Raw genomic sequence first — 23,087 nt, forward strand, 5'->3', positions numbered from 1 at the left:
TAAAAAGGAGGAAGCCTGTACAGAATAACAAATATTCCAAAACATGCATGCTGTTTGCAACAAGGCACTAAAGTAATACTGCAAAACATTACCTAAAACACAAGGCTGGAGTTGCTTACCAAGGCGACATTGAATGTTCCTGAGTGACCTAGTTACAGTTTTGACTTAAATCAGCTTGAAAATCTATGGCAAGACTTGAAAATGTCTGTCTAGCAATGATCAACAACCAACTTGACAGAGCTTGAAGAATTTTAAAAAGAATAATGGGCAAATGTTGTACAATCCAGGTGTGCAACGCTCTTAAAGACTTACCCAGAAAGATTCACAGCTGTAATCGCTGCCAAAGGTGATTCTAATGTATTGACTCAGGGGGTTGAATACGTATCTAATCAAGATATGTTAGTGTTTAATTTTCCAAACAATGACATATAAATCCATTTTAACCCCACTTTGTAACACAACGGAATGTGGAAAAAGTCAAGGGGTGTGAATACTTTCAGAAGGCACTGTAATAAGGAATAGGATGTAGACAAGGTCTGTCTGTTTAAATGATCCTAACTGAAGGGTGGGGGGGGGGTCAGGTGGATCTTCATTTGCGTGTGACAACTGAGAGCTCTATTCCCAGTCCCCATGCCAAAAATCTATATTCCCTCTGTCTCAATCAGGAACGACAATTCAGTCCATACCACTTTATCCTCACTCGTGTTCCAATTAGTCCACGATTAGGCGGTTTGGCAGCAAACTGGGAGGTGATACAGTATAATGTGTTTTATCTTCAGTCCAACCAGTAGTGTAGTGGTGCCTGGAAAAGTGGGTATACTCTACTTTTGCCAAACATTTCCCAAACGGCCCGCCCGGCAGAGGAAACGTGCCCTGTGTGAAAAATTATATTTTCCTATAGTTTTTATGAGTTCTCCTATAGTTTTTTTGGGCGGGTTTTACTCTCAAAATCAAACCTTTTTATAGAAAAAGGGCAAAAATTGGACGTTCTAAGTCCACAACAATGCTTAAAACCCCTTAAACTCTTCGAAATTGGCCTATATGGATAGGGCAAAATTGAAATGTTTCTAACAGAAGAACTATAAGAAGCATATGCTTGACCATGGTAGCAGTTGAAAGAGAACACTGGAGATTACACAAGACTGAATCCAAACATTACACTGTTGATTTTATGTGCATTTAAATGATTACAAGGGTTTGAGTGAGAGGTCTAACTGGTGTCTCCAAGTGGCCCCACACCTCTCCAAACTGTGCACAGTTGCTATGTAATTTCAATGCACTTGTTGCTATGTAATTTCAATGCACTTTTATGACTCAAGGAAAGAGCCTTCAACTATAAGGTGCTTTTTTGAGCTCTCCTAGCTTTGCCATTGAGGAACTGAAGCAAGCACATTTGTACAGTAGTTGTTTGTTTGGAACACAGCCCTGTGTCCCCACCATCAAACAATTACTATTTTTTTGTGACCAACTTCTTATTAATTTGTCTTTTTTTTTTTTTGGTACAAAAACAATTAAATGCATATAAAGGTTACCCCAACCATTCCCCCTCTCAGTCCCCATCCACTCTCCCGCATCCTCCCTCTCCACCCAGAAACCACGTTTCCCACCCCGCCTATATACTGTATTATAGAGATCAGTCCTTTCGGGAGCTCAGATCATTTGGATGGTTTGGTAGTTGGGTTTCCCAAGGGACTCCATAGGCCAGCATTGCTGACCTAAGTGGTACATATAGAGAAAAGGAGTTGCCTGGTAATGTGTATGTATCTTTCAAATCTTGTAATATTCTCAAACCATGATATCGTTAAGGGTACGGATTCCACATTTGGACCATTCGGGGGATGCAATAGGCCACGATCTGCAAGGCATTATTGTGAAATATTGGAGTATGGGCATGCCATTTTGATTCCCAGTTACATCGTTCTTTTTGTTGTTGCACCATATAGAAATTGTGTGAGCAAAAATAGGACCATAGCGTAGTTTACATTGTTTAAGGGTATATATCAGTGAAGACCACCTCTTCCAGAGCAATAGCAGACACCATATTTCTCTCTATACTCAGCCAGTGGGCAGAAGAATCATGTCTAAACCAATTTAGGATGGGGCAAAATGCTAGTGCCTGGAAATACCGTTTAAAATAGTCCTCCTACATCTTTCCCACTTTGTAAATGTGTTAATTTTATCCGGGAGCGTTTACCTTGACATATACATTTTTTAAACGCACTATGAATTGTATCCCAATAGCTAGAAGTGGGAGCCATGGGAAGCATTGAACTACAGAAAAACATCACACAATTACTGTTTACGTAATCCAAAAACGTTCCATTTATAAATCTGGGTCAGCTGGGCATCATTTAAGAGCTTATTCTATTTCCAACATGTCTAGCTAAGTTATAAAATACGTTCTTACAGTGTTAGGCTTTCATCAAAACCAGTCAGTCAAAACCCATACAGCGATGTGAAGCAGAAAACCTGAGCTCTGACGTCATGTATAGCATGTTACTGTACAGCCACTGCGTTCCAGTTTAGGCGCTAATCAATGACAAATCTGCCATTTTCAACCCTTATATGGAAAGAGCTACACCACATCAGGAGACAATTTTTGAGGTCTCTGAAAAATAAAATAAATAATTGGGGGAGGGGTGTAGGTACAAAATTATGTGGACACCTGCTCGAAGAGTAGGTGGGAAAGTAGAGTAGGTGGGAAAGACATTTCAACTTATGATATCAACCAGTAAATGCTAACTAAGGCAACAATGGGTATGCAAAACAGTTATTGAAAAAGTTTGGTCCGAAGTCTTGGTTGAATCTTTCGTTGCGCAATTCAGTCATCATGCGCTTTTTGAATAAAAATGTCTAAAAGGCTTTCCCAAAAAACCTTCCCAATTAAATGTTATCTGCAAAGTAGGCCTACATGGCAGATTGATATCATGATGATTTGAATCAATCCAGCCTGGACTATTATCGGCCAGTCTGCACTGTCTGCACAGCGCGTTATCGACCCAGAACCTATCGGATTTTCTGCCGGAATCACTGAATCACGGGACCTTTAATACTGGATAATCACAACTAGCTAGCTGCAACCAAATGAACGTTGTTGTTGACTAATCAGCCTTGAGCTGGTCTTGAGTCAGACACATCTCCGGGTATCTACCTCTCTGTCAACCGGACGGGACCTCCTAGAGTCGACACGGAGCCCTGCCGATCCATCACGACTGGTCTGCCGACGTAATCGTCTGTGGTTTCAACAGGCTTCCCGTTGCGACGACCACGAAGATCCATCTGCTAGCCCCGGCCCGCTAGCACACGCAAACAACAACCGTGCTTCCTGCTCGCTGTGCTGAAGCACCAATTCGAACTGCTCTCGGACTCACATATTGTTGTTCACTGGACCTTATGATCACTCAGCTGCACAGCTGATGCCTGCTGGACTGTTCCTTTACACGGTACCCTGTCCTGTTTATCTGTACTAGCCTCAGCCCAAACTTTATCGCCATTACCAGTTGTTGTCTTAGCTCTCTCTAATAACACCTTTGATTGCTTTATGCCTCTCTCCCATGTCAATATGCCTTGCCTATTGCTGTTCCAGTTAGTTCTTATTATACAATTTCACTGTAGAACCCCAAGTCCCTCTCAAACTGCCTCAAATAGCTCCTTTGTTCCACCCCCCATACACGCCGAGACCGGCTCAATCGGTGCCTCCAGTGATGCTATCTCTTTCATTGTTACCCAACGCTTAGGTTTACCTCCACTGTACTCATATCCTTCCATATTCTTGTCTGTACATAATGCCCTGAATCTTTTCAATAACGCCTGGAAATCTGCCCCCTTTATTCTCTGTACCCAACGCACTAGAAGACCAGTTCTTAAAGCCTTTAGCCGTATCCTTATTCTAGTCCTCCTCTGTTCCTCTGGTGATGTAGAGGCTAACCCAGGCCCTGCAGCCCCCAGTATCACTCATACTCCCCAGGAGCTATCATTTGTTGACATCTGTAACCATAAAAGCCTTGGTTTTCTGCACGTTAACATCAGAAGCCACCTTCCTAAGTTTGAGTTATTCACTGCGTTAGCACACTCCGCCAACCCTGATGTTCTAGCAGTGTCTGAATCCTGGCTTAGGAAGGCCACCAACAATTCTGAAATGTCCATCCCAACTACAACATTTTCCGTCTAGATAGAACTGCCAAAGGGGGTGGAGTTGCAATCTACTGTAGAGATAGCCTGCAGAGCTCTATCATACTATCCAGGTCTGTGCCCAAACAGTTTGAGCTTCTACTTCTAAAAATCCACCTTTCCAGAAATAAGTCTCTCTCTGTTGCCGCTTGCTACAGACCCCCCTCCGCCCCCAGCTGTGCCCTGGACACCATATGTGAATTGATTGCCCCCCATTTATCCTCAGAGTTCGTACTACTTGGTGACCTAAATTTGGATATGCTTAACACCCCGGCCATCCTACAATCCAAACTATATGCCCTCAATCTCAAACAAATTATCAACGAACCTACCAGGTACAACCCTAAATCCGTAAACATGGGTACCCTCATGGATATCATCCTGACTAACTTACCCTCTAAATACACCTCCGCTGTCTTCAACCAGGATCTCAGCGATCACTGCCTTATTGCATGCGTCAAACGACCACCCCTCATCACTGTCAAACGCTCCCTAAAACACTTTAGCAAGCAGGCCTTCCTAATTGACCTGGCCCAGGTATCCTGGATGAATATCGATCTCATTCCGTCAGAAGAGGATGCTTGGTTGTTCTTCAAAAGTAATTTCCTCTCAATCTTAAATAAACATGCCCCATTCAAAAAATACAGAACTAAGAACAGATATAGCCCCTGGTCCTCCTCAGACTTGACTGCCCTTGACCAGCACAAAAACATCCTGTGGCGTACTGCATTAGCATCAAATAGCCCCCGCGATATGCAACTTTTCAGGGAAGTTAGGAACCAATATACACAATCAGTTAGGAAAGCAAAGGCTAGCTTTTTCAAACAGAAATGTGCATCTTGTAGCACTAACTCCAAAAAGTTTTGGGACACTGTAAAGTCCATGGAGAATAAGAGCACCTCCTCCCAGCTGCCCACTGCACTGAGGCTAGGAAACACTATCACCACCGATAAATCTACAATAATCGAGAATTTCAACAAGCATTTTGCCACGGCTGGCCATGCTTTCCACCTGGCTACCACTACCCCGGCCACCAGCTCTGCACCCTCCGCTGCAACTTGCCCATGCCCCCCCCCGCTTCTCCATCACAGAAATTCAAACAGCTGATGTTCTGAAAGAGCTGTGAAATCTGGACCCCTACAAATCATCTGGGCTAGACAATCTGGACCCTTTCTTTCTAAAACTAGCCGCCGAAATTGTCGCAACCCTATTACTAGCCTGTTCAACCTCTCTTTCGTAACGTCTGAGATCCCCAGAGATTGGAAAGCTGCCGCGGTCATCCCCCTCTTCAAAGGGGGTGACACTCTAGATCCAAACTGTTACAGACCTATATCCATCCTGCCCTGCCTTTCAAAGGTTTTTGAAAGCCAAGTTAACAAATAGATCACCGACCATTTCGATTCCCACCGTACCTTCTCCGCTATGCAATCCGGTTTCCGAGCTGGTCATGGGTGCACCTCAGCCACGCTCAAGGTCCTAAATGATATTATAACTGCGATCGATAATAGACAGTACTGTGCAGCCGTCTTCATCGACCTGGCCAAGGCTTTCGACTCTGTCAACCACCGCATTCTTATTGGCAGACTAAATAGCCTTGGTTTCTCAAATGAATGCCTCGCCTGGTTCACCAACTACTTCTCAGATAGAGTTCAATGTGTCAAATCGGAGGGCCTGTTGTCTAGACCTATGGCAGTCTCTATGGGGGTGCCACAGGGTTCAATTCTTGGGCCGACTCTTTTCTCTGTGTATATCAATGATGTCGCTCTTGCTGCTGGTGACTCTCAGATCCACCTCTACGCAGACGACACCATTTTGTATACATCTGGCCCTTCATTGGACACTGTGTTAACAAACCTCCAAACGAGCTTCAATGCCATACAACACTCCTTCAGTAGCCTCCAACTGCTCTAAAACACTAGTAAAACTAAATGCATGCTCTTCAATTGAACGCTGCTGGCACCAGCACACCCGACTAGAATCACTACTCTCGACGGGTCTGACCTAGAGTATGTGGACAACTACAAATACCTAGGTGTCTGGTTAGACTGTAAACTCTCCTTCCAGACTCACATTAAGAATCTCCAATCCAAAGTTAAATCTAGAATCGGCTTCCTATTTCGCAACAAAGTCTCCTTCACTCATGCTGCCAAACATGCCCTTGTAAAACTGACTATCCTACCGATCCTTGACTTCGGCGATGTCATTTACAAAATAGCCTCCAACACTCTACTCAGCAAATTGGATGTACAGTGGGGGAAAAAGGTATTTAGTCAGCCACCAATTGTGCAAGTTCTCCCACATAAAAAGATGAGAGAGGCCTGTAATTTTCATCATAGGTACACGTCAACTATGACAGACAAATTTAGATTTTTTTTCTCCAGATAATCACATTGTAGGATTTTTAATGAATTTATTTGCAAATTATGGTGGAAAATAAGTATTTGGTCACCTACAAACAAGCAAGATTTCTGGCTCTCACAGACCTGTAACTTCTTCTTTAAGAGGCTCCTCTGTCCTCCACTCGTTACCTGTATTAATGGCACCTGTTTGAACTTGTTATCAGTATAAAAGACACCTGTCCACAACCTCAAACAGTCACACTCCAAACTCCACTATGGCCAAGACCAAAGAGCTGTCAAAGGACACCAGAAACAAAATTGTAGACCTGCACCAGGCTGGGAAGACTGAATCTGCAATAGGTAAGCAGCTTGGTTTGAAGAAATCAACTGTGGGAGCAATTATTAGGAAATGGAAGACATACAAGACCACTGATAATCTCCCTCGATCTGGGGCTCCACGCAAGATCTCACCCCGTGGGGTCAAAATGATCACAAGAACGGTGAGCAGAAATCCCAGAACCACACGGGGGGACCTAGTGAATGACCTGCAGAGAGCTGGGACCAAAGTAACAAAGCCTACCATCAGTAACACACTACGCCGCCAGGGACTCAAATCCTGCAGTGCCAGACGTGTCCCCCTGCTTAAGCCAGTACATGTCCAGGCCCGTCTGAAGTTTGCTAGAGTGCATTTGGATGATCCAGAAGAGGATTGGGAGAATGTCATATGGTCAGATGAAACCAAAATAGAACTTTTTGGTAAAAACTCAACTCGTCGTGTTTGGAGGACAAAGAATGCTGAGTTGCATCCAAAGAACACCATACCTACTGTGAAGCATGGGGGTGGAAACATCATGCTTTGGGGCTGTTTTTCTGCAAAGGGATCAGGACGACTGATCCGTGTAAAGGAAAGAATGAATGGGGCCATGTATCGTGAGATTTTGAGTGAAAACCTCCTTCCATCAGCAAGGGCATTGAAGATGAAACGTGGCTGGGTCTTTCAGCATGACAATGATTCAAAACACACCGCCCGGGCAACGAAGGAGTGGCTTCGTAAGAAGCATTTCAAGGTCCTGGAGTGGCCTAGCCAGTCTCCAGATCTCAACCCCATAGAAAATCTTTGGAGGGAGTTGAAAGTCCGTGTTGCCCAGCGACAGCCCCAAAACATCACTGCTCTAGAGGAGATCTGCATGGAGGAATGGGCCAAAATACCAGCAACAGTGTGTGAAAACCTTGTGAAGACTTACAGAAAACGTTTGACCTGTGTCATTGCCAACAAAGGGTATATAACAAAGTATTGAGAAACTTTTGTTATTGACCAAATACTTATTTTCCACCATAATTTGCAAATAAATTCATTAAAAATCCTACAATGTGATTTTCTGGAAAAAAAAATCTCATTTTGTCTGTCATAGTTGACGTGTACCTATGATGAAAATTACAGGCCTCTCTCATCTTTTTAAGTGGGAGAACTTGCACAATTGGTGGCTGACTAAATACTTTTTTTCCCCACTGTAGTCTTTCACAGTGCCATCCGTTTTGTCACCAAAGCCCCATATACTACCCACCACTGTGACCTGTACGCTTTTGTTGGCTGGTCCTCACTACATATTCGTCGCCAAACCCACTGGCTCCAGGCCATCTATAAATCACTGCTAGGCAAATCCCCACCTTATCTTAGCTCATTGGTCACCATAGCAACACCCACCCGTAGTATGCGCTCCAGAAGGTATATCTCACTGGTCATCCCCAAAGCCAACACCTCCTTTGGCCGCCATTCCTTCCAGTTCTCTGCTGCCAATGACTGGAACGAATTGCAAAAATCTCTGAAGCTGGAGACTCTTATCTCCCTCACTAACTTTAAGCATCAGTTGTCAGAGCACCTTACCGATCACTGCACGTGTACACAGCCCATCTGAAATTAGCCCATCCAACTACCTCTTCCCCATATTGTTATTTATTTTGCTAATTTGTACCCCAGTATCTCTATTTGCACATAATCTCTTGCACGTCTATCATTCCAGTGTTAATACTAATTGTAATTATTTTGCACTATAGCCTATTTATTGCCTTACCTCCATAACTTGCTACATTTGCACACACTGTATATATATTTTATGTTGTATTTTTGACTTAATGTTTTGTTTTACCCCATATGTAACTCTGTGTTGTTGTTTTTATCGCACTGCTTTATCTTGGCCAGGTCGCAGTTGTAAATGAGAACTTGTTCTCAACTGGCTTACCTGGTTAAATAAAGGTGAAAAAAATAAAAAAATAAAAATGTTTGCAAACCCTGCCATCACATGTACACTGTAAAACAGGAGTCGGCAACAGGCGGACTGAGGACCAAAACCGTCCCCGTGAAATATTTTTTTTGCCACCCCCCAAAGTTTTAAACGTTGAAACTTTGGGGGTGCCAAAAACAAATCACTCACTGGCCGGTTTTGGTCCTCAGTCCGCCTGTTGCCGACTCCTGGTTTACAGTTTTTTTTTATACAAAAGTATGTTAACACCCTTTCAAATTAGTGGATTCGGCTATTTCAGCCACACCCATTGCTGACAGGTGTATAAAATCAAGCACACAGCCATGCAATCTCCATAGACAAACATTGGCAGTACAATGGCCTTACTGAAGAGCTCAGTGACTATCAACGTGGCACTGTCATAGGATGCCACCATTCCAACAAGTCAGTTTGTAAAATTTATGCCCTGCTAGAGCTGCCCCTGTCAACTGTAAGTGCTGTTATTGTGAATTAGCAAGTGGAAACGTCTAGGAGAAACAACAGCTCAGCCGCGAAGTGATAGGCCACACAAGCTCACAGAATCGGACCGCCGAGTGCTGAAGCTCATAGCACGGAAAAATCATTTGTCCTCGGTTGCAACACTCACTACCGAGTTCCATTGGAAGCAACGTCATCACAAGAACTGTTCTTCGGGAGCTTCATGAAATGGGTTTCCATGGCCGAGCAGCCACACACAAGCCTAAGATCACCAGGCGCAATACCAAGCGTTGGCTGGAGTGGGTAAGCTCGCCGCCATTGGACTCTGGAGCAGTGGAAATGCGTTCTCTGGAGTGATGCATCACGCTTCACCATCTGGCAGTCCGACAGATGAATCTGGGTTTGGAGGATGCCAGGAGAACGCTACCTGCCCGAATGCATAGTGCCAACTGTAAAGTTTGGTGGAGGATTAATAATGTTCTGGGGATGTTTTTCATGGTTCGGGCTAGGCCCCTTAGTTCCAGTGAAGGGAAATCTTAACGCTACAGCATACAATGACATTCTAGATGATTCTGTGCTTCCAACTTTGTGGCAACATGTTTGGCAACATGTTTGGGGAAAGCCCTTTCCTGTTTCAGAATGCCCCTGTGCACAAAGAGAGGTCCATACAGAAATGGTTTGTCGAGATTGGTGTGGAAAACCTTGACTGGCCTGCACAGAGCCCTGACCTCAACCCCATCGAACACCTTTGGGATGAATTGGAACACCGACTGCGAGCCAAGCCTAATTGCCCAACATCAGTGCCCGACCTCACTAATGCTATTGTGGCTGAATGGAAGTGTCTTTTTATTAGGCCTGATTGGACAACTGAATGGGATTTTCTTTATTACTGTGTGGGTGGAGAAAATATGAGAAAGAACAAATACTAATTGATCTATAATCTAACATAGTTAATTAAGACAGAATAACTAGGGCCCAGAGCTTTTCCTGAACACTTGACCTATTATACCCTAGGGTCTGGTTTAAACACACACACACAGTAAGGAAAATCTCTTGTCCCAAAACTAACATCAGCATATTTAATGACATTTTGCCTGATTTGACTGGGGAAGAGTCCAACTGCAACTCCACATCGTTACGTTCAAAACCTTGCGGTGAGAATCTAGCCTGTCATGACATACCCCGCTCTAAGTCGCATTCATAATTTCAGCTTTATTAGATATGATTCCGTGCCTCGGCAGTACCATGAGAAAAGACAGAAAGGATTTACCAACTAATGCCATTTGGCCTGGCTTTTAATCTGTTCCGTATGTGGCATGAGTCTAATACATTAAAGATGACGGGGATTGTGTCCCAAATGACACCCTATTCTTTATATGGCGGACTACTTTTGACCAGAGCCCTATGGAATAGGGTGCGATTTGAGACTCAGCCTGGGAGAGAACCAGTCCGTTACCGAATTAATTGGAGGTCTAAGGGCAAGAGCATTCATTACTGTGATGTTATGCTAATGTCCCTATAATGACTCTTCTTAAATGACCTCCGTGCTACTCAGCAGCGGAAAGCGTTCCATAACTCGGCCTCGATTCAATTCAACCTCATGTTCTGTACTCCTTCATACTGTATGTAATTGAATGATCTGAGCTCTGTATGATTACATTACAGAATAATCAGCAGTGCTGTACATTTTCATATAAATCACTTTTGAATGACTCAGAGTGGGTTATTTATATACAGTATATAGGTTATAGAACAGGGCTCTCAAACCCTGTTCCTGGCGAGCTACCCTGCTGTAGGTTTTCGTTTCATCCCTAGTTGTAACTAACCTGATTCAGCTTATCAACCAGCTAATTATTAGAATCAGGTGTGCTAGATTAGGTTTGGAGCGAAAACCTTCAGGACGGTAGCTCTCCAGGACCAGTGTTGGAGAGCCCTGCGATAGAATAATCAATGTACAGTGTCCATATTATGACAGCCTCAGCAGGAGTTCTTTATATGGACACCGTACCAATGTATGCTATGGAACAATATGATTGACCTCTCACCCCTGAACTCTCCACCTCTCCACAGACGGCAAACAATGGGTTGACAGAAGTGTGGAACAAGACGGGGCACCAGGGAGAGGAGTGGAACCGGGCGGAGGTTCCCCTGCGGAAGTTGAGGAACTTTGAAGTGATCTTCGAGGGGATACGCTCCAGAGATGTGAGCGGAGGGGCTGCACTAGATGACCTGCAGTTCACAGACTGTGATCCCAGTAAGTGAGCCATGCATCCACAACATGAACATGTACTGTATAACAGGTTCTACAGTGTCCATATTAGGACAGCCTCAGTCTCATCAGGATTTAAATATCTTGTATTAATCTGTATCTTATATGTTAATACACACATGTCAGGTGTACACTGTCTTTCTCTGGAATCTCCTATCAGGATTGAGATACTAGTTGAGTCCTAGAGTTACTCTTGGCACTGACACAGTTCTGCAATGTACAATGTAACTTTTTTTTAAAGGCTCGCTCTAGTCTTGTCTTTGAAGATGTTCTGGACACAGAACATGACTCTAAAAACCATTACCCCAAGAATCAGGGATTAAAATGTACAAGTTAATTAGAAGTGAACAGAAGTTCATTGGCTAGTTCCTACAAAGCTCCTGGGATCCTCCGACAATATGGAAATAAATATATAATTCCCTTGCATGAAAATAAATTGAATTATTTTCAAGTAATGTCAGATTCTATGCCTTGAAATTGGAGTTGAACCCATTGAAATCTGTAGAGAAAAGCATCAAAAGGCCAGAATAGCACCTGAGGCTAGATTCACTTTTTAATAATGTGGATTAATGACATTCAAGTACTCCAGCAGCATTTAAATGTGCATCTCTCTTCAAATCAAATCAACATTTATTGGAAAGTGTACACATATTTGCAGGTGTTATGGCAGGTGCAGCGAAATGCTTATGTTACTAGCTCCAACAGTGCAGTAGAATGTCTTGCAAATACAATACAAATCCCCCCCTCAAAAAAAATATCTAAACAAGAAATCAAGAAATAACTATCTATGTAGATACACTATTTATACAAAATGTATGTGGACACCCCTTCAAATTAGTGGATTCGGCTATTTCAGCCACACCCGTTGCTGACAGGTGTATAAAATCGGGCACACAGCCATGCAATCTCCATAGACAAACATTGGCAGTACAATGGCCTTACTGAAGAGCTCAGTGACTTTCAACGTGGCACTGTCATAGGATGCCACCATTCCAACAAGTCAGTTTGTCAAATTCCTGCCCTGCTAGAGCTGCCCCGGTCAACTCTAAGTGCTGTTATTGTGAATTAGCAACGCCTAGGAGTAACAACAGCTCAGCCGCTAAGTGGTAGGCCACACAAGCTCACAGAATGGGACCGTCGAGTGCTGAAGCACGTAAAAAACGTCTGTCCTCAGTTGCAACACTCCCTACCGAGTTCCAAACTGCCTCTGGAAGCAACGTCATCACAAGAACTGTTCGTCGGGAGCTTCATGAAATGTGTTTCCATGGCCGAGCAGCTGCACACAAGCCTTAGATCACCAGGCGCAATGCCAAGCATTGGCTGGAGTGGTGTAAGCTCGCCGCCATTGGACTCTGGAGCAGTCGAAATGCGTTCTCTGGAGTGACGCGTCACGCTTCACCATCTGGCAGTCCGACAGATGAATCTGGGTTTGGAGGATGCCAGGAGAACGCTACCTGCCCGAATGCATAGTGCCAACTGTAAAGTTTGGTGGAGGAGGAATAATGGTCTGGGGCTGTTTTTCATGGTTCAGGCCCCTTAGTTCCAGTGAAGGGAAATCTTAACGCTACAGCATACAATGACATTCTAGATGATTCTGTGCTTCCAACTTTGTGGCAACATGTTTGGGGAAAGCCCTTTCCTGTTTCAGCATGCCCCCGTGCACAAAGCGAGGTCCATACAGAAATGGTTTGTCGAGATCGGTGTGGAAACACTTGACTGGCCTGCACAGAGCCCTGACCTCAACCCCATCGAACACCTTTGGGATTAATTGGAACACTGACTGCGAGCCAGGCCTAATTGCCCAACATCAGTGCCCGACCTCACTAATGCTCTTGTGGCTGAATGGAAGCAAGTCCCCACAGCAATGTTCCAACATCTAGTTGAAAGCCTTCCCAGAAGAGTGGATGCTGTTATAGCAGCAAAGGGGGGACCAACTCCATATTAATGCCCATGATTTTATGTTCGACATACAGGTGTCCACATACTTTTGGTCATGTAGTGTGCCTTAAAAAAATGGGCCTCACAATGGGCCTCAGGATTTCGTCATGGAGCATTCAAATTGCCATCAATAAAATGCAATTGTGTTCGTTATCCATAGCTTATGCCTGCCCATACCATAACCCCACCACCACCATGGGGCGCGCTGTTCACAACTTTTACATCAGCAAACCGCTCGCCCACACAACGCCATACACATGGTCTGCGGTTGTGAGTCCGGTTGGACGTACTGCCAATTTCTCCAAAACGACGTTGGAGGCGGCTTATGGTAGAGAAATTAATATTACATTCTCTGGCAACAGCTCTGGTGGACATTCCTGCAGTCAACATGCCAATTGCAATCTCCCTCTAAACTTGAGACATCTGTACTAACCACTGCCGCCCCAATTATCATCACAATTGTCTTGTCAATCACACACACCTGGTTCTATTCCCCTAATTAGTCCGTGTATAAGTGTTCCCTCTGCCCCCTTGTCCTTGTGGGTGATTGTTTGTTGTGGAGGTTAGTGAAGCTCGGTGGAGCTCTTGTATTTTGTATCGATGGGAGTAATTTTCCCGTGTACCTTGTATTTTCCAGTGCACCTGTTTTGTGCCTTGGAGGGTGTTTGACGCATTTCTGCGTAAACCTGTATTTTTCAGATTAAAGCCTGTTTCTGTGATTTACCCTCCTGCGCCTGACTCCTTCAACACCACCTTATCACATGTGTTGTGTGACAAAACTGCACATTTTAGAGTGGCCTTATATTGTCCCCAGCACAAGGTGAACCTGTGTAATGATCATGCTGTTTAATGAGCTTCTTGTTATGCCACACCTGTCAGGTGGATGGATTATCTTGGCAAAGGAGAAATGCTCACTAACAGGGATGTAAACCAATGTGTGCACACATTTTGAGAGAAATAAGCTTTTTGTGCATATGGAAAATATCTGGGATGTTTTATTTCAGCTCATGAAACATGGGACCAACACTTTACATGTTGCATTTATATTTTAGTTCAGTAATAATTTCCCTTTTTTTTTGCCATACAATATAGCTCAGTATTTGAATTATTTATTTTATACAGTCATTATTGCTCATCTTTATCAAGGGTGCAATAACTTTACACGGGACATTAGACTCAAAGCTCTTTGTTAGCTCTCTACCACTACCCTTCCAGTTGCCCTTTGAGCACACCGCCATTTAACACCAAACTTGTGCTGCTCTTCCTCAGTCAAACACTGTCTTTTCAAATTGTTTGTGACATTGACAGTCTGACACAATCAACACACCAGCTACTGTGTGAGGAATATGAGCCACCTGCTTGAATCTGTAACACCCCCCACCACCACACACATCATCAAAACCAACATCAAAACAGCTTCATTTTCTCAGATTAAATCTGTTATTTAGTAGTAATGATATGGGAAAAATATAATATAACCAAGAGAATAGTGTAGTAGTATAACCAATAGAATAGTGTAGTAGTATAACCAATAGAATAGTGTAGTAGTATAACCAATAGAATAGTGTAGTAGTATAACCAATAGAATAGTGTAGTAGTATAACCAATAGAATGGTGTAGTAGTATAACCAATTGAATAGTGTAGTAGTATAACCAATAGAATAGTGTAGTTGTATAACCAATAGAATAGTGTAGTAGTATAACCAAGAGAATAGTATAACCAATAGAATAGTGTAGTAGTATAACCAAGAGAATAGTGTAACCAATAGAATAGTGTAGTAATATTCTCCCGAGTGGCGCAGTGGTCTAAGGCACTGCATCGCAGTGCTAGCTGCGCCACTAGAGATCCTGGTTCGAATCCAGGCTCTGTCGTATCCGGCCGCGACCGGGAGACCCATGGGGCGGCGCACAATTGGCCCAGCGTCGTCCAGGGTAGGGGAGGGAATGGCCGGCAGGGATGTAGCTCAGTTGGTAGAGCATGGCGTATGCAACGCCAGGGTTGTGGGTTCGATTCCCACGGGGGGCCTGTATGAATAAAATAAAATGTAATGTACTCACTAACTGGATAAGAGCGTCTGCTAAATGACTAAAATGTAAATGTAAAATAACCAATAGAGTAGTATAACCAAGAGAATAGTGTAGTAGTATATTCAAGTAGGTCCCTCCCCATTTAAGCCTGTCTGCTTCCGTTTGGTTCCTATTGAATACAACCCTGTTGTATTTTACTCTAAAGCCATAGCCTTTTATTTGGAGGCTCTGCCACAGACAGGTGTTCCACATTAGATCAACCTTACATTAAGCAGGGGCTGGCAGAGGGCCTTGCAATGTGTGGCAACTGTCCAGACCCCTGCAATGCCCCCCTCCAACACTCAGGCACACACACACACTTTCATCAAACAAGCTTTATTAACTCAAACCCAGTCTGCTCTCAAATTGCTTTTCACTTATTTTTCAGGTTCTATAGATGTTGAATTAAAATAGTCAGGTTTGTCTTTGTTACCAACGTGCAATGGGTTTTTCCTTGTTTCTGTAGCCTTGAGGGAGGTAGTTACAGTGCCTTCAGAAAGTATTCACTTTTTCCACATTTTGTTATGTTACAAATTGCGATTAAAATGGATTAAAAAATAAATAAATTATCTACACAGAATACTCTGTAATGTCAAAGTGGAAGAAAAATTATATTTTTATATTTTTAAGATTGATGAAAAATAACACACTAATATATCTTGATTAGATAAGTATTAAACCCCCTGAGTCAATACATGTTAGAATCACCTTTGGCAGCGATTACAGCTGTGAGTCTTTTGGGATAAATCTCTAAGAGCTTTGCACACCTGGATTGTACAATAATTGTCAATTTATTCTTTTTTAAACTCTTCAAGCTCTGTCAAGTTGGTTGTTGATCATTGCAATACTTGCCATAGATTTTCAAGCCGATTTAAGTCTGTAACTAGGCCACTCAGGAACATTCAATGCCGTCTTGGTAAGCAACTCCAGCGTATATTTCGCCTTGTGTTTTAGGTTATTGTCCTGCTGAAAGTTGAATTTGTCTCCCAGTGTCTGTTGGAAAGCAGACAGAACCAGGTTTTCCTATAGGATTTTGGCTGTGCTTAGCGCTATTCTTTTTATCCCCCCCAAAAAACTCCCTTGTCCTTGCCGATGACGAGCATACCCATAACATGATGCGGCCACCACCATGAGTATTACTTTCGTGCCTTAATGCAAACAGGAGTTATGTTTTGGAATATTTTCTTTTCACTCTGTAATTTACAGTGCCATCAGAAAGTATTCATTCCCCTTGACTTATTCCACATTTTGTTGTGTTACAGCCTGAATTCAAAATGAATAAATAATACAATAATTCTCACCCATCAACACACAATACCCTATAATGACAAAGTGAAAACATGTTTTTAGACATTTTTACAAATTTATAGAAATTAAATACAGAAATATCTAATTTACATAAGTATTCACACACCTGAGTCAATGCTTTGTAGAAGCACCTTTGGCGCACACACACACACACACACCTCTGATCCACCTTATCCCTGTCTCTCGTGTTCTGTTCTCCCTCTTCTCAAGCTGCTGAGCTGCAGGAGGATACTTTGATTATAGACCTAGTTTGTTGTTGTGTACCGGTCCTGAATTTAACATGGAGGTGTGTGTGTGCACTGCTCTGTACGCTTCCTGGCTGCTCAAATTCTCTGGCACACACCGGAGAACACTGTGTTTTAATGTCATCCAGAGCTACACCTCATCTCAGCACACACTCTCTGATTCTTATTCAGGAACATTGTCTTTTGATCCACTGTGGGGGTGTTCGTTCAGCTTAGTAGTTGGTTCACAGCAGAAGCAGCCTCTAACAGAGAAAACAGCAAAGGCTGTCTTGTTATGATGAAAGACATCAGTGTATGTTATGCACGCGTGTTTGTGTGTGTGTGTGGGGTCCAGGTGCAGTGGTGCCAGCGTCATGTCCGGCAGTCACAGACTTTGTGTGCCAGAGCGGTGATTGCATCGAGTCCCACCTGGTGTGTGACAGCAAGGCCGACTGTGCAGACGAGTCAGATGAGGTAGACTGTGGTAAGTAGAGCTGGGGAGTACTTAGCTCTGGTCCAGGGCGTTACGTGTGGCTTGCTGATGGCTCAGCATCAGCACACCACTACAAGCCGTAGGTAACACCCTGGACCAGAGCTAGGGAGTACTGAACTATACAATAGAGAGCTATTAAGGAGTCATCTGCAACTTTGCTATTTCTTTGCCCTCTCTCTCGCTCTCTCGCTCTCTCGCTCTCCCTCCCTCTTCCCAATCTCTCTCTCTCTCCCAGGCCACATAGTAGGCCTACCAGGTGCCTGTAACTTTGACATGTCCAAGGACATGTGGGAGGAGACCTGCCAGCTGACTCAGGACCCTGACGATGACCTTGACTGGAGGATTGGTCAGAGGAGCGACACCCCAGGAACTGGACCCCCCTCTGACCACAGCCCAGGTCAGTCCTGCCCTCCTAGGACCTTGAGATTTTACTGACCACACTCAAAAAAATGCTGGGTTAAATTCAACCCAATTTGGGTTATTTGGTAACCCATTGCTGGGTAAATATTGAACACACATGCTGGGTTATTTTGACCCAGCCAGTTGGGTTGCGTGAATAACCCAACATGTTGGGTTGTTGGGATTACCCAAACATAGGTTAATTTAACCATCAATTGAGTTATATCACTTTCATGCTGGGCTGACCCAGCAGCTGGGTCTGTTTTTATTTGATCCATAAGTTATTTCCAGGAGGCGTGGCTTATTAGGGTGTGGCTTTCAGATAGATATTTTTTGCCACCCGTGAGAGTAAATGTCATTCTTGTTCACCATGTTAAGTTGATACAGTGCAAATTTCTATTTTCATTAAATAATTTTTATACCTTATATATTCTGTTATATTAATAACATAATTATTTACATATTGTAACAAAGTGGTAAATATCCCAACATTGGGATTGCATTGGCTTTTAAGGAACATTACAGCTACAAAACTGTCAGTGTTCAACCTTAACATATGTTAACAATATAACAGAACAGATGAAAGCCACACCACTACTAAACCACGCCTCCAGTTTTCTGATCTGAACAGCTGGGTCATATTTCAATAACCCAGCATTAACAACCCAACCTTGCTCTTTTTATAGAAAACAACCCAACTAAGTGACCCAATGCATGCAACCCAGCAGTTGGGTCATTAATACAACCCAGCATTTTTTTGAGTGCACATGGTCTGAACAGGTAGAATAGGATATAACTTGAGTTGTTCCGGACCAAATGACCTGAAGAGGACAAATAGGCTGTAACTAACAGATCACATGTCCAGGGAAAACTCTGGGTTCTATACCACTACAGTAATGGGATGCGACCCAAATTGCACCCTATTCCCTATACAGTGCTCTACTTTTGACAAGGGCCCTATGTTCCCTGGTCAAAGTAGTGCACTACAAAAGGGAATAGGGTGCTATTTGGGACACACCCATGGAGTATCATTCTGCCTGTGTGCCTGAGTTCAGGGAGTCCATTACTTATTAGTTCTGTATACCACACAGAATGCAAACTTCTGTGGCGGATTTAAGATGCTCCCAAAGCATTGAAGCAGATTGACAATGTTCCTGTGGCAATGAGAGGATTTCCGCAGAGGAAATTCAGGCATTCTTCCCTTTATTGGGAATCTTAAGGGGTATTTACAGCTGTTTGGTTTGTGTGCTGTTAAAAAAACACGGCTGCCCAGGCTAGTGTTAGCCTGGAAGAGTGTGTGTGTGTCTGTGTGTGTGTGTGTGTGACTTTCTATCCCTGTCTGTGTGTGTTTATGTGTGCTGGGTCACACACACCAAAGTAGAAAGCGGATCTTTACACCATCATATGATGCATTACGTCACAACAAGTTGACCCATGAACTTTACAAGGACAATCGTTGTTATAGTGGAACAATCGTTGTTATAGTGGAACACATTCATCCAGAATTTATAGCATATTGTGTCCACACACTATTCCCTTAGGGTTCTGGTCAAAGGTTGTGCAATATATAGGGAATAGTGTGTGGACACAATATGCTATACATTCTGGATGAATGTGTTCCACTATAACAACGATTGTCGGTTGCCATTTCGGACATAGCCCATTGTGACTGACCACCCAACTCATTGATCGTGGAGATGAATGTGGACACCAGGCTCTGTGGCACAGGCTGACCTTATGATCTCACTGGGGAGGCAGATCAATGGGCCTAGCCAGCCATATCACATACACACAGTCAGGCAACACACACGCAAGCACACACACACACACGCACACACACACACACACGCACGCACGCACTGCTTAGATACTCTACAATAGAGAATAGAGAGAATACAGAACATCCCACAAAGAGAATGGGTAGTGGACCTCTCTGAGTTGCAAAATCAGAATGATAGGGGTGGACAGGACATTCATCCCCTAATCATGCATTAGCTGATTTACTGTTGCACATAAAAGCTGATTAAAAGTTTAGAAGACAATAAAAACCAGCACACAGCTCTTTCCTAGAATGGAGACAGAAATGAGGAATAAAGGACTTTGAAGATTCCAGAAGATTCTCCAGGGAGATAGAGTATTCCGGGTGGGAATATTGTGGTGTGGGACTCACCACGCATTGAGACGACCCCAAATCCCCTCTAGCTCATGTGGAAAACTCCCACTTAGTTCTGGCGTCGCCTCAGTGGCCTCTCAGTCTAAGAGACTAAAGAGGAGCAGAGCAGAAGAATCCTCTCAGCACCACATGGCTGCAGGGAACAGGATTTTAGACAGTAACCCTGTCTTCACAAAATGTTCTTTGACTTCCTTCTTCCAGTTGTTTTGGGTGGTCCGATACTGTTCACATTTAGGGCAGAGAGTTGTCATGTCACTTTATCAGGAAATATTCTGGGTCTAAGTTTGAACCTATAAGCAAAGTTAGTCTCCAACACATTTTATTTGACTCACTACTGGAGAAATGACTAGAGACTTATGTGGTTTCATATTTCTCTCCATGATCCACAGGTGGAGAAGGGAAGTTTCTGTATGTGCACTCTGCCACAGAGAGAGAAGGTGACATCGCCAAGGTTACGACGCGGAACTCATTCCCAGCAAGTATTGGCCTATGTCACCTTCGATTCTGGTTCTACATGCATGGATCAGACAGGATGGGGACGTTAAAGGTAGGAGGAAAGCTTAAAGGTAGTTCAGTATTTTACATAGATGGTTCCCCCATCACTTCCATTGATATGTAGCTAGCTGTTTTAGGAAAACTGAACCATGGACTACAGATTCTCCTTGCCTATAGCCTACTTTCAGGCTGAGGAACCATCTAACATTAAGTAGTAAAATCCTGAACTTCCCTTTTAAGTCATGCCCTAATAAATAATTTTGATGTAATATTTGTTCTGTCTTTTCTAGTGGATTAAACTGAAGTTCGTTGCAATTAAAGTTTAATCCACCAGAAAATAAAGTACAAATATTACAACAAATATTTTGGTTAAACTCAAATATACTAATTGATAAAAAAAACAATATTTTTGGAAAAAATGTTTTTAAATGGTATCTTTGTAAATTATATCATAAATAGGACTGGTGGAGTTATGTCACACATGCAGCTAACAAAAATATATGGAAATGTCTGCTCTACTCAAAATTACAACCAACTAATTGCAGCATTACCACAAAAATGGAAGAGGAAGTCGAAAGGGGAGAATGTTATGAAAATGTCTGTCGGCCCTGCATTAAAAATCAAAATTGGTTAAAGAAAATTGTGACAAATAAAAAAGTATACCACATTCATTTAAGGACCAAAAAATTGACAGCTGTGCCATATAGATTACAAAATAGTTGAGAAGAGATTTTCGATATACCGATTCCATGGCACATGGTTTATGAACTGATACACAAAACGACGCTGGATTCAAAACATTATACAAAATTCTTGCAACCAAAAGAATGTTATATATATGGGGGATACAACCATCCCAGCTCTGCAGATTTTGTTTGCGAAGAGACAGAATCATTAGATAATTTATTTTGGTACTGTCCTAATACAGTGCATTCGGAAAGTATTCAGGCCCCTTTACTTTTTCCTCATTTTGTTACGTTACTGCCTTATTCTAAAATGGATTAAATAATCTACACACAATACCCCATAATTACAAAGCAAAAACAGGTTTTTAGAAATGTTAGCAAATGTATTACAAATAAATAACTGAAATATCACATTTACATAAGTATTCAGACCCTTTACTCAGTACTTTGTTGAAGCACCATTGTCAGCGATTACAGCCTCGAGCCTTCTTGGGTATGACGCTACAAGCTTGCCACACCTGTATTTGGGGAGTTTCTCCCATTCTTCTCTGCAGATCCTCTCAAGCTCTGTCAGGTTGGATGGGGAGTGTCGCTGCACAGCTATTTTCAGGTCTCTCCAGAGATGTTCGATTGGGTTCAAGTCCGGGCTCTGGCTGGGCAACTCAAGGACATTCAGAGACTTGTCCCGAAGCTACTCCTGCGTTGTCTTGGCTGTGTGCTTAGGGTCGTTGTCCTGTTGGAAGGTGTACCTTCGCCCCAGTCTGAGGTCCTGATCACTCTGGAGCAGGTTTTCATCAAGGATCTCTCTGTACTTTGCTCATTTCATCTTTCCCTCGATCCTGACTAGTCTCCCAGTCCCTGCCACTGAAAAACATCCCCACAGCATGATGCTGCCACCACCATGCTTCACCATAGGGATAGTGCCAGGTTTCCTCCAGACGTGACGCTTGGCATTCAGGCCAAAGAGTTCAATCTTGGTTTCTACAGACCAGATAATCTTGTTTCTCATGGTTTTAGAGTCCTTTAGGTGCCTTTTGGCAAACTCCAAGCAGGCTGTCGTGCCTTTTACTGAGGAGTGGCTTCTGTCTGGCCACTCTACCATAAAGGCCTGATTGGTGGAGTGCTGCAGAGATGGTTGTCCTTCTGGAAGTTTCTCCCATCTCCTCAGAGGAACTCTGGAGCTCTGTCAGAGTAACCATCGGGTTCTTGGTCACCTCCCTGACCAAGGCCTTTCTCTCCGATTGCTCAGTTTGGCTGGATGGCCAGCTCTAGGAAGAGTCTTTGTGGTTCCAAACTTCTTCCATTTAAGAATTGTGGAGGCCATTGTGTTCTTGGGGACCTTCAATGTTGCAGAAATGTTTTGGTACCCTTCCCCAGATCTGTGCCTCGACACAATCCTGTCTCATAGCTCAACGGACAATTCCTTCGACCTCATGGCTTGGTTTTTACTTTGACATGCACTGTCAGCTGTGGGACTTTATATAGACAGGTGTGTGCCTTTCCAAATCATGTCCAATCAATTGAATTTACCACAGGTGGACTCCAATCAAGTTGTAGAAATATCTCAAGGATGATAAATGGAAACAGGATGCAGCTGAGCACAATTTCGAGTCTCATAGCAAAGGGTCTGAATACTTATGTAAATAAGGTATTTCTGTTTTTTATTTCTAATACATTTGCAAACATTTTGAAAAACCTGTTTTCACTTTGTCATTATGGGGTATTATGTGTAGATTGATGAGGGGAAAAAAATATTTAATACATTTTAGAATAAGTCTGTAACGTAACAAAATGTGGAAAAAGTCAAGG

General features: G+C 43.1%; 1 protein-coding gene across 1 annotated transcript in view; it reads left to right on the forward strand.

The window, feature by feature from the left end:
• malrd1 (MAM and LDL receptor class A domain containing 1) overlaps window positions 1–23,087 on the forward strand; it is a gene marked incomplete at both ends in the record, with an annotated part of 134,819 nt that overhangs the window by 91,010 nt on the left and 20,722 nt on the right. The window contains 4 exons of the mRNA XM_084144447.1: window positions 11,297–11,480; window positions 17,388–17,516; window positions 17,761–17,922; window positions 20,487–20,644. Coding sequence (XP_084000573.1) covers window positions 11,297–11,480; window positions 17,388–17,516; window positions 17,761–17,922; window positions 20,487–20,644 — 633 coding nt within the window. The remainder of the gene's footprint in view (window positions 1–11,296; window positions 11,481–17,387; window positions 17,517–17,760; window positions 17,923–20,486; window positions 20,645–23,087) is intronic.

Source organism: Coregonus lavaretus (genome assembly GCF_964263955.1).
Source record: "Coregonus lavaretus genome assembly, chromosome: 2".
NCBI classification, from domain to species: Eukaryota; Metazoa; Chordata; class Actinopteri; order Salmoniformes; family Salmonidae; genus Coregonus; species Coregonus lavaretus.